We start from the raw sequence: 13,945 nt of genomic DNA on the forward strand, positions 1-13,945 counted from the left end.
TATTCAAAATCTTTATGGAACCAATTCCTTTTGTTTCTATCTCCTCCAGCAATTCTTCCAATGTTAGGTCATGAGAAGAGCTATAACAACACACACTGCATGTAGAAGGCTCCAGGTCCAAATTCAGGCCTCTTCAGATAGGGTTGGAAAGGACTTTAATCTACAACTTCTATGATAAGGGTCCGCTTTCTTTATTTTGGCCTCTCATGGGCAGGTTACAGACCCTTCCTAACCCTAATACGGCCCTTTCTAACCCTAGTACGCGTGGAGCGCATACTTTATGGCGGTCTGTAACCCGCCATGGTTTTGTTCCTGAAAACCTATATTGGTCATGGCCGTATGTTCAAATAACTTCATATTAGGGCTGTCACTTGACTACTTAACTTGCATAAATATTAGACTATTTCTGAGGAGGTACATATTTCTTAGATTATGCATGTATACAATAATATCAGGCACTATTTTAACATGGAAATCCCATATTGTCTGTGGGTAAAGCAGAAATTCCTTCTCTAGAATGGCACTTGGTATCTACTTATATTAAAGTGAAGTGGGTTGTCAGGCTAACTCCAGCCAATTTTCTCATCAATCCAAAGGTTTTTCAGCTGGCTAAGTAACTGATTAATACTGCAAACCTTCTTCTGTACATTGTTTTAGTAATCCATATAATAATTATATAATGTACACCACTATCATTATTCCCAATATTAATACTGAGCCAGTCAGGCATAGTAGTTTGACTGTTGGACTACAACTCTGGAGACCGGGGTTTGATTCCCCGCTTGGCCATGAAACCCTTTCGGTGACCAAGGACAAGTCACATGCCCTCAGCCTCAGGGGAAGGCAATGGCAAACCTTCTTGAAATAATCTTGCCAAGAAAACACCATGATAAATTCATCTTAGGGCCACCATAAATCAGAAACGACTTGAAGACACACAACAACAACAAAGTGAGAGAATGCATTTACATTATATTTACACTTTGGCCCGTTACAGACGGGCTTAAAAGTACGCACGGAGCATGTACTAGGGTTAAGATGGGGTGGTGCTTCCGCACTGCCCTAACCCTAGTGCGCGCACAAAATGGCGGCGGCTGTTCCACATGGCCGTCGCCATTGATACGTGACGACCGCGCCGCCTCCAAACGCGGCAGCGCGGTTGTGATGTATTGGGGTCGCGGCAGGGCGCCTAGGGCGCCCTTTCCACGACCCAGGAAGGATCTCCGTTTCGGAGTTCCTTCCTGTTTTGGTCTGCTGGGCGCAGCCTTCAGACAGCTGCGCCCACCGGACCAAAGGAGAAAGGGGCCAAACGGTCCCTTTCTCCTTCTCCCCGCCGCCGCGGTGTGTCCTTGGGGCTTGAAGCCCCAAGGACACCCCTTTCCAGGCTGCGGGGAAGGGGCCTTTTGCCACTTCCCCACAGCCCAGAAAGCGGCGGATCGAGGCCTCAGTGGCTGCCGATCTGGCCGCTGAGGCCCCGATCCGGCAGGGAAAGGTGCGCCTACAGGCCGCCCCAAAGGGGCGGTCTGTAACACACCATAGTTCTTAAAATGCTACTGCTCTCTTAAACTCAAGCAGATATTGAAACCATATATGACATCCTCTTTCTAAGGAAAGCAAACACACCAAGTTGATACTCAGAAAAATACTTTAAAAAAATCGAACAAACATTTGCACACCCCACTGTAACTTTTTTTGTAGTTCATTAATGTGAGCTGAATGTAGAATTATCTTATCTCCATGCGACATCTGTTCTGTTTTGCAGAATATCATTAATTTAGGTCAAAAATACATTGCAGAAATAATCCAGTTTGCGACTGTTTTGACTGCTCTGGCTCAGTGCTGGGGAATTCTGAGAAATGCAGTTTGTTGTGGCACCAGAGCTCTCTTGACAGAGAAGGCAAAATGTCTCACAAAACTACCGTTTCCAGAATTCCCTAGCTTTGAGCTAGGGCAGTTAAAGTGGTCTCAAACTGGATTATTTCTGCAGTGTGTTTTTGACCTTTGTGAATTTGATGGTGAAGTAATATATTCCTGAAATGAATGAGTTTATTTATTTATATGTACAAATGTACTACCACTGAACACAAAAATACCACTGCAGTCTACAAATAAAATACAATCACAAAAGCAAAACAAGAGCAATCATGCACTTAAAAAACCTAACATATATTGCTCTATCACACCTCACGAAAAGCCTGAGTGAACACACATAGCCATACCCATTAACCAAAAAGTTGGAACTGTCTGTATGTGTCTCTTTTTACTGATGAGTTCGTGTTTTAATGCCATTGTGTTTTATGGGCATTGTGTTGGATGCCAATTTTGCCAAAAAAAAAAAAAAAAAAAAAAAGTGGGAACAATTTAATAAACAAATAAATATTAACAGGGAGGGAATTTCACAAGATCATGGCTGCAATGCTGAAGATTTCATTCTTAGGAGATAAAAGTACAACCTTTCAAACAGATAATACTATCCCAAGTACCAAGGTCAGTGGGCAGCAGAATAAGAAGTCTGATGATCCTTAAGTTTTTTTTAAAGCAACTAAACAATGACAATAAGTGGTGAGTATGTCTACACAGAAGCTTCCCGTCATTCCCGTATTGCTGTTTTATCACAAAACAAGATAAGCAGTGACATTCAGCCTTGGCATACCAGCACACTCCTCTACTACTGAGCACAGTCTTTGTTGGACAGCTAGCATGGTGTAATGGTTTGAGCATTGGGCTACAACTCTGGAGAACAGGGTTTGATTCCACACTTGCCCATGGAAACCCACTGGGTACCTTTGGGCAAGTCACGCAGGCTCAGAGCCCCCTCTGAATAGATCTTGTAAAAATAACTGTAAAATTCGTCTTACTGTTGCCATAAGTCAGAAATTACTTGGACGCACACAACAATAACAATAGTCCTTAATTCCTCATAGCTATCTTCTGGACAGTTTTTATTACTGCTTTCCCTTATGGGGATAGCATATGAAACACTTGAAAAACCATAAGAAACACTCATTCCTAACAGTTAAAAGCAATTCAAACAGGTGATTTGGTTTTTCAGCTGGGACCATTGTTAACTAGTTGGTCAGCCATCGGGGAAGGAATAATCTTTTGCCTCCCATTTCGGAAAGAAACTCCAGCTAAGTTAGAAAGTGCTAAGGGGCAGGGGAGACACTTTAATATGAAAAACAAAATTTAAAAACCTAATTTTTTCCCTATATCATTAATATAAAATGCAGTTTGTACTTGCAAAACATAGATTTTCTTACCTGGTGCAGGTTGTTTGTCATTCCATTCACTTGTAATTAATACTTCCAGAATTTTTATGTGGTGTTCAGTATTGTCAGAGCTGTAAAAGTATTTACCATTTATTAAAATGCATGCTGAATAACTTAAATATTCTGTATAGTCACCAAATACATGTATGCATTACTTACCTTGCTACTGGGCACCTGAACAGGAGGAGGCTGAAAATTTCAGCTATGGATCTTGCGTTTAGAAGGTTTTTGGTAGAGCTCTGACAAAGTCTGGAAAAATGTTTGAGTAGGTATTGGAGTGTCAGCCAATACTGTTGAGGTATATTTGGTGATCTTATGAGCCTCTTCAGTACTTGAGCATATTCTTCTGAGTTCTGCACTTCTACAAGGAAAGAAATATCTCTTTATGAGCCCAGAATCTTCAAACAATTGTATTAGAAATCTTTATCTACAAAAGTATTAATTAGAAACATTAACCTCTCTAGTAAATCCCAAGCTTCTGTTTCTTTGTTGAAACAGCGAGAACTTTAGTAAGCAATGTGGGTACTAGGGAGAAGATCAATGATACAGAAGTCAAAGTGAAACAGAAGTATCACTTGGTTAAAAACCACAGAATGGAATAGAGGTCTGCCTTCTGTTTAGTATCACACATGATTGGGTAATTCTGAGATGGAAAAGATAAGCCTCAAGAGGTGCTGTTCTAACTTTGAAGGTTATAACAGCAATAATATCCTGTGCCTAGCATCTGCAACTTAATGTCAAAACTGTCACTGAAAAGGTTTAGCCCCACTGAATTTGCTATTAAGAGACACAAGCCTTATCTATATGCATTTATTACATTCTATCCCATAACTGCCAATGGACTTCAGAATCTTGCCTTTTTTAAATACATTTACCTCATGAGCACTGATAAAAAGTTAACAATTAGCTTTCTCTGCATACAGACAAATCCTTGATATGTTAACCAATGTTTGTACAAATATTGTACTTGCCAAGATTCACTGAGTTCTTAACACTAAGATCCATTTTGTACATTACGTTTTTAAGATTTCAAACACGCACCTCAAAATGTTAGGTTGGTACATTACCTAAAACAGTGCTAGTCAAAGTAGTAGTGCCAGTTCTTTGGCACTTTCCAGAAAAAAAACAAACCCCAACACAAACTTTACCTGTTGGGCACATATATGGTACTAGTCCCTAGCATGCTGGGGGGGGGGGGGGATTGCTGGTCCCTCACATCAGATAGCTTGGGAAGCACTGACATAAAATACACACTTTCAGTTCCATGTACCATAATAGTATAGGTGCCAAGAAACCTAAATTAGACGTACATGATTCTTACTACATTTATACCACATAATATGAAAAGCTAAACCTAAAGGCAGGAGTGATAGTTCAATTAATATATGTAACCATTGTGCTTTGGTTATATAAAACTTTCTATATCCCAACCATACTGGAAACAGAATCAAAACTCTGAACTATAAGTTGTAATGATCCTAAGAAACCCAGTTTTGTGCTAATGAAAACTTTTACATTCATACCTTGTGCTATAGAAATCATTTCATTGTAAACAGATGCTGGAATGACAGGATTTGGCAAGTCGAGAAAGTACCTCTTCAAAGCATCTGATAAAATCTGAAGATCAATGATATCAAAATCCACTGTAGAAACATCTGAAAGAGAGAGAGAGAAAGACAATGAATTACTCTTTGCCTTTTGGACACATCCAGCGCTTACCTCACACAAAGGAGGTAGAAGGCTTGCACCTCAATTTGGTTTTAAATTTTAAAAAATAAGATACCAAAATATTGACTTTAATTTATTTAATCATTTGACTTCCATCCTGCCTTTTGATCCAGAATCCATGCTTACATAAAATATCCACTGTATCCTTCCTTCACCCCAGGACTCTAGACCTTTTCATACCATCCAAGGACACACACACAGAGAGAGTGCCAGGTAGAACAGCTGGGCCTCCAGCAATCTGTCAGGTGATGACAGCCAGGTCTTCTTTTCCTAGGTCTTCTGTTGCCAGGCTTCGTATTCCTTTCCCTACCCCACCTCACCCCTTGGGACTACTGATTATTTGCATCTATTTGAAATGTTTAGGATGTCTTCACACAATTTTTTTTATATGATCATAAATCTAAAAGATTTAAACATTACAAAATGTACATAAGGCATCACACAGTGAGTATCTTATAATGGCCAGATATCACATATTTATTTAGTTTGATGTACATTTGTTCTTGTCACTATGTGACTTCAAGTCATCTCCAACTGATGGTGACCCTCTTCTAGGCTTTCCTTGGCAAGAATTCTTCAGAGGAGCTTTGTCGTTGACTTCCTCGGGATGAGAGAAGTGACCTGATGAGTCTTCTATGATTGTGTTGAGGTTTCAAATCCTGGTCTCACAGAGTCCTAGTGTAGTACTCCAAACACTACACTACATTGGCTCAGAAACATATAAATGCTTGCCTCTACTTCACATGGCAATGCAGGCAAAATGCCAGAGGCCTTCTAAGAATCCAAGGTATTTTTAACTGAGGTATGTTTTACATACTAATATTTTGTGTAAACAGCAGGACAGTAAAATAATACAGTCAAGGCCACTGTGAAAAAATGCAGTATATTATTGGAATTGAAACTGACTTTTACATTTCTGAAAACACAAGTCTGTATCAAAATGTGCATACATTTGCATGTAGACAGCCCTGAATGCACCTGGGCATGTGATTTGCACATGTGGAATACAACCTTTTAAGGAAATTTGCAATTCCTTATTTTATTTAAGAAATTTATATCCTACCCTTCAAATATTTTCTACAGCAGTTTTACAACATATCAACACGAAATACCATTATAAAAATTCTATACGGGGTGTTACTATACGTGTTCTTCAATTACATCTACCAGAATTGCATGTTCTGAATAATTAGTAACTCAGATTTCTAATTATTTCTGTAACAGTGTCTGTTAAACTTTTATAGATTTGATAACTGAAATCCAGCTTTGAAGATAAATGGCTAAATGTTTTCTGAAGATTGAGCAAATTAGTTCAGGAATAGGAAGACTACTTCTAAGGGTGTTCATTGTCACTGACTAATCTAGTGGCTACTGCCTATTCATCTGTGTCTCTACTCGTTTTCTACAAGTGGCTTCCTCGAAGGTACAAAATTCACCCCCATTGTGTGCTGTCTATGAATGAAACTTAACCCATAACCAGCTGCAGTGACCAGAACACTCCCAAGCAGTTACATTCTGAGTTAATCTACTTAACACCATGCAGATTCCTGTCATATGCCAAACTCCAGGACACAAAGTTATGCAACAGATGAGCTGCAGTAATAAAGGGCACTATACCTGCTACTCTACCATCTTATTGAGCCAAGGCACAGAAGCCTTGCTTAGGTAACTGGTCAGCAACCACACAACTGTCTTTTCCTTTCAGAATCTGTACCTTACCAGCTGCTACTCAACAAAAGCTCTGGTCCTGCCAAATGAATTGCATATTTGTTGTTGGGAGTGCTATGTAGGGATCCCATTCTCACACTCTGGTAAGATCTGATCAGCTACTCTGTAGGGACAGGCAAAACATCTGTCCAGCTCAAAACCAAAGGCTTCTATTCACTCTGCTCAGTTTTCCCTGAATGGTGAGAAGACTCACCATTCATGGTTCTCAGAGTGTATAAGTCAAATGTGTGCTGATCATCCTAGCCCTCCTCTTAAATAACTTTCCCTCCCTTCACCTTTCGTCCATGGAGGCAATCTTGCCTTTTGCCATGGATTTGGACACTGTGCTATGTGCTAGCTCATTTCTTTGCATTTTGTGTTATGCTTTGACAAGCACAAAAGGATTGAAACCCTTGCCTGTAGAAATGCTTGAAGACTGGTAGTAGTGTGAGCCACTAGGGCTGACTGAGTAAGGGCATGTATATTGTGTAGAATAAATAGCATAATAAATATATTAACTTAACTCACAAGCCATTCTGTTGTCTACTGAAAAGAAAAACTGTTGTACCTACCACACTCAGTAATTTGCCTTAATTCACTGGTGCTGCTTGATCCTTGTGATCTGTACAAAGTTGAACACTCCAGACCTTTAAAATAAATGAACAGAAAGGTTTTATGAACTCAAACATCTCCCGTTGATTTCTGTATTTTATATTTTACCCATGCACCACCTTGTCTTAGGAACTGGTACATGATTCTGTCCTCAATCTCACACGAACAAATGCACCACATAGCAATTATAGTTACTAAATCTATCTGCATACTACTGGTTGAGGAACACTAGAAATTTAGGCCAAGCTTTCCAAATTTTTGACTTTGGGAAATATGTATCAAGGCCAAACCAAACAAGAACTAGGAGATGTACGATCATATTTCCTGACTTAAATAACATAGACACTTAAAAGCAGCTGGCATGGAGACTAATTCAAAGCAGCAGAACTTTAGTATTAATACACTGAAATACTCCCCCCCCCCCCCACAGCTGACCTTAACTTTACTTAGAACAGGAACGATGGCATCAATCCAAATGCTATCCCAGTAAGAGTAAATCCAGTGAATCAATAGCTGAACAATAAACTATAAACATCACTGATTTAATAGTACTACTCTACTTAGAGCTATCAATTGAATTTGGCTAGCATCTTCTGTAGCTCCATACTGTTCTGATTCAGTTTAAGTATTCTGCCACTTATTTTTTTAAATATGTTTTTAAAAAGTAATGAACAACAATAATAAAAAATAAGGTCCAATTATAAATTGCCTGAATCAAAAGGAGATTGCCTCTCAGTGGAACAGAGAGCAATTTCACATTTCTCTGCACTGTCAGGCATATCACTGAGCATGTCAGGTAGCAAGAGGTATGCAAGGAAAGAGGGGTGAGGAATACAGTAATCTATGTTTGATTTTCAGGTTTTTCTTGAAACCTGCATCCACTGTTATCCTGTCATTTCAGAAATAAATGAATTTGAAATCTCAGATTAATATTATCTATGGACATTTTATTTAGCTTCCTTCTATAAAGTGAATTTGGAGACAAAGAAAACCAAGTGCAAATTGGAGGTTAATGTAAAAGGAGGAGAAAGTCAGGGAATGTTATATTAAGGCAGGACTTAAAACTACTGTCCAAACATTTTTGAAATAGCCGTTCTAGGTACAGGAGCTACTTTTTTCCCATAGGAAGTGCTGATGTTATTATTTAAGAGACCCAAAAGAAGGAAAGAACCTCAAAAGTAATAGGGGGAAAGGATCAAACATTAGATGGGGGGGAAAGCCAAACTCAGCTATTAAACTTGCCGTAACGTATTAAAAAATGGAACAATCTTAATATTATCAACAAAAAAAGCTATACATGTATAAGAATAATATTTAAGGAGCATATCACAATTATATTAGCATGTACAGGTAAAAATACATGAAAGAATGCAAGAAATAACAAAGCAATTGGATCTCAATTGAAATCTGAAAAGAACAAGACAGCTTGTTGTTGTTAACTGCCCTTGAGACAACCTCAACTCATGTATTGGATGAGACACCTCCAAGACCCCCTGTCCTCCATTGCCTTGCTCAGGTCTTGTAGGCCCAGGCCCAAGGCCTCTTTGATTGAGTCTACCCATATGGCATGTGGTTTTCCTCTCTTTCTACTGCCCTCCACTTTTCCTAGCATCATTGTCTATGATAGTGATTCATGACTTCTCATGAAGTGGTCCAGCTCTCACATCCATACATAGTGATGGGGAACATGATGGTTTGGATAATCCTTACTACAGTGATCAGAGTTATATCTTCACACTTCAGGATATTTTCAGTTTGTTCATAGCTGGCCTTCCCAATCCTAGTTTTCTTCTAATATCTTGACTGCAGTCTCTTGGGTATTACAGAACCAGTTTAACTATTTTGCTTTGTTAATAATTCATCTAACAGATACTCCTTTATCTATTGGGTTGTTTGTTGGCTACTTTGAATATTATTGGATTCATTCTCAGCCTATAAGCTTCACTGATTTTACTTGATTTTTTTAGCCGAAATGGAGAGTTTATTGGACAGTTTGCTTTTTCCATGGTACTATCACTCTTACAACAGGATTTCATATGTATTTATAGCTGTACGTGCGGATATTACTGTGAATGTGATATTGCTCTTTATGCCTTTTCATGAATTTGTTCCTTTTTTTTTTTTAGCATATTGTGAATGTTTCCTTTTTCAGTAAATGACCTAGAGCTCATTTGTTTTTCCACCTCCACCAATGGTAAGTCAGTCCTACTTTGGACTAATGTCAAAATGCACTATAAGAACAGCTTTTTTCCATCAATGAAAGACAGGCTAACAAAATGGTGTTTAAAAATAAATCAAGCAGATGTTGCTTGCTTTCCTGATTGTCTTAATCTGTATCTGGGATGGTGGGCAGTTACCTTCCTTGCTTTGGGGCCAATAATGTTCCTTGCTTTGTTCTGAAGTATTATATGCAGATAACAGATGTTATCTGTTATCCTCTGAAGTTTCATGTGGAAGATGTTTGGCTGTTTTGACTACTGTGAAAGAGCCTATTACAGTTAAACCTAATGCATAGTTAGGGACATAAAAAACTATTTAAAAATAATTTCTATACAAGATAAAAGATAAGAATATAATATCAAAGCCAGCACAAATGCAACAGAAATAAGTCTCAGAACTGAAAGACAAACACTGAAATCAGTGGCCCTGGCTACATAAATTATTTTAAAGGCCTGTATGAACAGAAATATATCCATTTGGCCTAAAAAGGACTACGAAGTCAAGCTTCCCGGGGTGGGTGGGGGTGGGTCTTTTCTATAACTGGGGTACCACTACAAATCCTCTCTCCAGTGGATACTTTCTCCAACTGATTTGCCTAGGTATTCAGCAGGCTTCTGAAGAAGTAGTTCTGTGTAGATGGATATGGGATGGGTGGTCTTTCAGCATGGTTCCAAGCTTTGTATTTCTTTAAAAGATTAAAACCAGCAATGTACCCTGACCATGAATCTGGTTTTTCCATACTGGTAGGATCAGTCTGAATAAGATGTGCTGAAAATGTTTTGCTTTTTCAAAAGAAAACTCATGAACTTTAGGGCAATTCTAAAAACTGTTGTGCAAGAAAAGAGTAACTAAGTAAGACCAAGCATTACCTGTTGGAGATCCTGAGATTCACGCATGCTGTTTACAATGCAAAATGTGACTCTTAAAATATACCATGTGTATGACTTTATTTATAAAAACTTAATAAATATTCTTCCCATATAGATAATCTGCATACCTTTTCTTTCAATGGCTTCCACTAATTTGACAAGGAGGGGAGGAGCATTATCAGGTGGTGAAAACTGTTCTGAAAGATCTGGAAGTGTAAAACCTGTGATGAAAAATAAATAAATGAGTTAAAGTTACAATTTATGAAGACCATTAGCTGTATTAGGCAGTTGGTTAAATTTTAAACACTGTACAAATGATTTTTATCAGCTGACAAAGTCAATGCAAACAGTTTACTTGTCAGTCCATACCTACATATTAAAATTCCACATAAACATTTTTTAAAATATGTGTTTGAATTTAAAATATCAAGATTTTATATGTTAACCAAATGAAAATAATTCAGGACACATATTGTATAGTCTCAGTAGTTAGTTTCCTTCCATGATACATTTCCTTAAAAAAATCATCAACTCAACTATAGAAATATAAACTTCTATTTCAGAACATCTTTTCACCCTTTGCATTTTTAATTAATTATCACTACAGTGTGATCTTCTCAGGTAACTATTGATCATTATTTATTTTATCATTTTCATTGCAATAGCTAAAACTACATTATGATACCATACATTTGCCTTTGAGAAATATAAACAGAACAAAGGTCATAACCCTAATCTGATATCTGTGCACCAAGCAATGTGTGGTAACTTTGCTTAAGTACTACAGCAGAGAGGAACTGCAACCAAATCTTAGGGAGGCTTTGAGGTTAGCATACCGCCATCAAATTCATGCAGAAAAGCCAACCTGATACCAAATGCTATCTCTGCAAGATTGAGATATTTGCTTGGAAAGCTAATTCAGATCAGGTGAGCAAGTGCCAGTTATGTGTGAATCTCCATAAAGTAATGAGATAGTCCTGGATTTTTGTAATATCTTGAGTACTAAGACTTACTCCCCACCATTCTATGGCTCTCAGGGGATACCTACTATGTGCAGATTCTCAAAAAGTGCTCAGTGCTGTGGAACTGGCACACATCTTGCATACAGCCTGGAAAGTGGAACATGTCTCAACGTTGTCCTATTTAAGTTTCCTTCCATGTTTTCTGTAGGCTTACCGTACTTCCCTCTTGTCAATGTGATTAATGAGAGAGGATTTTCTGGTCTATACTGCAGAGATGAACTCTGCATGTTTCTCACAAAATAACGAATATGGTTTCTTTCACCATGACAGCACTTTGATACCATGTTAACTGCTTGTTAAAAGCAAACTATTAACAAGTACTTTTTGAATACAAGGTGACCATGTGAAGACTGTGTTGTCGAGAAGTTTCATAAAAATATTTTACACGTATTTATGATACTGGCTTATGGATAATGTACCATTCCTTATTTTTATTTTCTGGAAATAAATAAATAGCACACACACACACACACACACACACACATTAACTGCTATGGCTATATCCTGCAGAATCCTGGGATTTGAAGTTTCATGAGGTATTACAATTCTCTGCCAGAGAGCTCTAGTGCCTCTCCAAACTATAAAAACCAGGACTGTATATGATGCACCCATGGCAAAGCAGTATCAAATTACTGTAAATGTACAGTGTAAAAGGGGCCTAAAACAAAAGCCTGTAGCACCTGCTGAGGGAGCTATATAGATTGCCTTGCAGAACAGCTAATTCAGAACTCACAAGGCAAGCAATTTTTACAAGAACAATCAACACCCTATATTTAAAAACAAAACAAAGCCCCCCTTTAGTCAGTATAAAATTGTCTTAGAGTAATTGTTTGAATTTGCCACTGAATAAGAACAAGACTCAAATAGCAAACTCTGCAGTATTAATTGGAAATGCATTTACACATAAGAAACTCAATTATATTGATGTTCTTTTTATAAAAACAAACAAACCATAATACAGCTAAAAGCAGTACTGTAGTTCTAAATATGTTACAGGTTTATCCAAAAATGCAAAATTCCCCCAAATCCAAAATATTTGTCATAGTTGGCTGAGATAGAGAGATGCTTTTTGAAAGTTCAATGTAAACAAACGTTATTTCATCACTTTAAAATATTGTATAAACTTACATTCAGACTATATGTATAAAGTGTACATGAAACATAAATGAATGTTCAGACTTGGGTCCCATCTCCAAGATATTTAATTTATATAATATATAACATATCTATCTATCTATCTATCTATCTATCTATCTATCCCCAAAAACACTTCTGGACCTAAGCATTTCTGATATTGGATAGTAAATCTGTATTTGCCAACATAGAATAATTTTAAATAAAATAAGCAGCTTTGTTTATTGCTAGAAATCAACCATTCTGAAAGACATATAAATATATATTTATTCCAAATTAGACAAATCAGTGTTGAATCACTCTATGTCTGACTAGCAGGATCTTTCAAATCAATACATATGTAAGTGCAGATGTATTTTTCACAGGAAGAATAGTGGCAAATTAAATAACTGAACAGCTATAAAGGAGGCAAAATGGAACCCCCCCCCCAAAACCCACCATACACTAACTCATCTCTCTTGCTCCCTCTAGCGTTTTCTGGGAGGAAAACAATTTGGAGAAATTCTCTATTTCCTTGAGCCCAGTTCTGTATGTTATTTCACATGTATTCCAGCAATGCTGATCTATGGCTAACAAACTAACATACAAAATCCAGATCATGTCTCTTTTCAAACTAAAGCCGATATAGTGATATTTCCCTCTATACATCATTTATTTTTCATTTATCAAACCATTTCCTGTATTGCTATGTACTGTATATGTATTATCCTACTTGAGAGTATGTATTTTCCCTGGAAAATGATTAACCATCCATTATGAAGCCAAGCCCTCCCTCCAGTCCATCTGTCTTGGTCCAGGCCTCGGAGGTAGAGAGGAACTGCTGGACCTCTTACCCTTTCCCTCCACCACTCCCTTCTCCTTCTGTGTCATGTCTTTTTAGATTGTAAGCCCAAGGGCAGGGATCCGTCTAACTAAAAAGATTGCATGTACAGCGCTGTGTAAATCTACAGCGCTCCATAAATAAAGGTTAATAATAATAATAATAATAATAATAATAATAATAATAATAATAATAATAATAATAATTTATTTTTCAGAAAGTGCAATATCAATTTATCTCAAGTTGTCTACCCACTGCATGGTGTGGTGTGAGCCTTCAAGTCATTTCCAACTTATGGTGGCCCAAAGACGAACTTATCATGGGTTTTTTTTTTTTTTTGGTTCAGAGGAGGTTTGCCATTGCCTTTCCCTGAGGCTGAGAGAATGTGCTCACCCAATGTCACCCAGTGAGTTTAATGGCTGAGTGGGGACTCAAACGCTGGTCTCCAGAATCATAGTCCAATACTCAAACCACTATTTATTTAATTAATTTGTATGCTGCCTTTCTCCCAGAAGGGACCAAAGGTGGCTCTCCAACTTACTTTTGAACATTTTAAGAAGTACC

The 13,945-nt window shown here is 37.7% G+C and overlaps 1 protein-coding gene across 3 annotated transcripts in view; it reads right to left on the reverse strand.

The window, feature by feature from the left end:
- PIK3R1 (phosphoinositide-3-kinase regulatory subunit 1) overlaps positions 1 to 13,945 on the reverse strand; it is a 76,388-nt gene that overhangs the window by 19,694 nt on the left and 42,749 nt on the right. For all 3 annotated transcript variants that reach the window (XM_042453510.1, XM_042453512.1, XM_042453511.1), the window contains 5 exons: positions 10,534 to 10,626; positions 7,277 to 7,351; positions 4,793 to 4,924; positions 3,429 to 3,630; positions 3,261 to 3,340 (listed from right to left, as the gene is read on the reverse strand). In XM_042453510.1, the coding sequence (XP_042309444.1) occupies positions 3,261 to 3,340; positions 3,429 to 3,630; positions 4,793 to 4,924; positions 7,277 to 7,351; positions 10,534 to 10,626 (582 nt within the window). The remainder of the gene's footprint in view (positions 1 to 3,260; positions 3,341 to 3,428; positions 3,631 to 4,792; positions 4,925 to 7,276; positions 7,352 to 10,533; positions 10,627 to 13,945) is intronic.

Source organism: Sceloporus undulatus, chromosome 2 (genome assembly GCF_019175285.1).
Source record: "Sceloporus undulatus isolate JIND9_A2432 ecotype Alabama chromosome 2, SceUnd_v1.1, whole genome shotgun sequence".
Classification (NCBI taxonomy): domain Eukaryota; kingdom Metazoa; phylum Chordata; class Lepidosauria; order Squamata; family Phrynosomatidae; genus Sceloporus; species Sceloporus undulatus.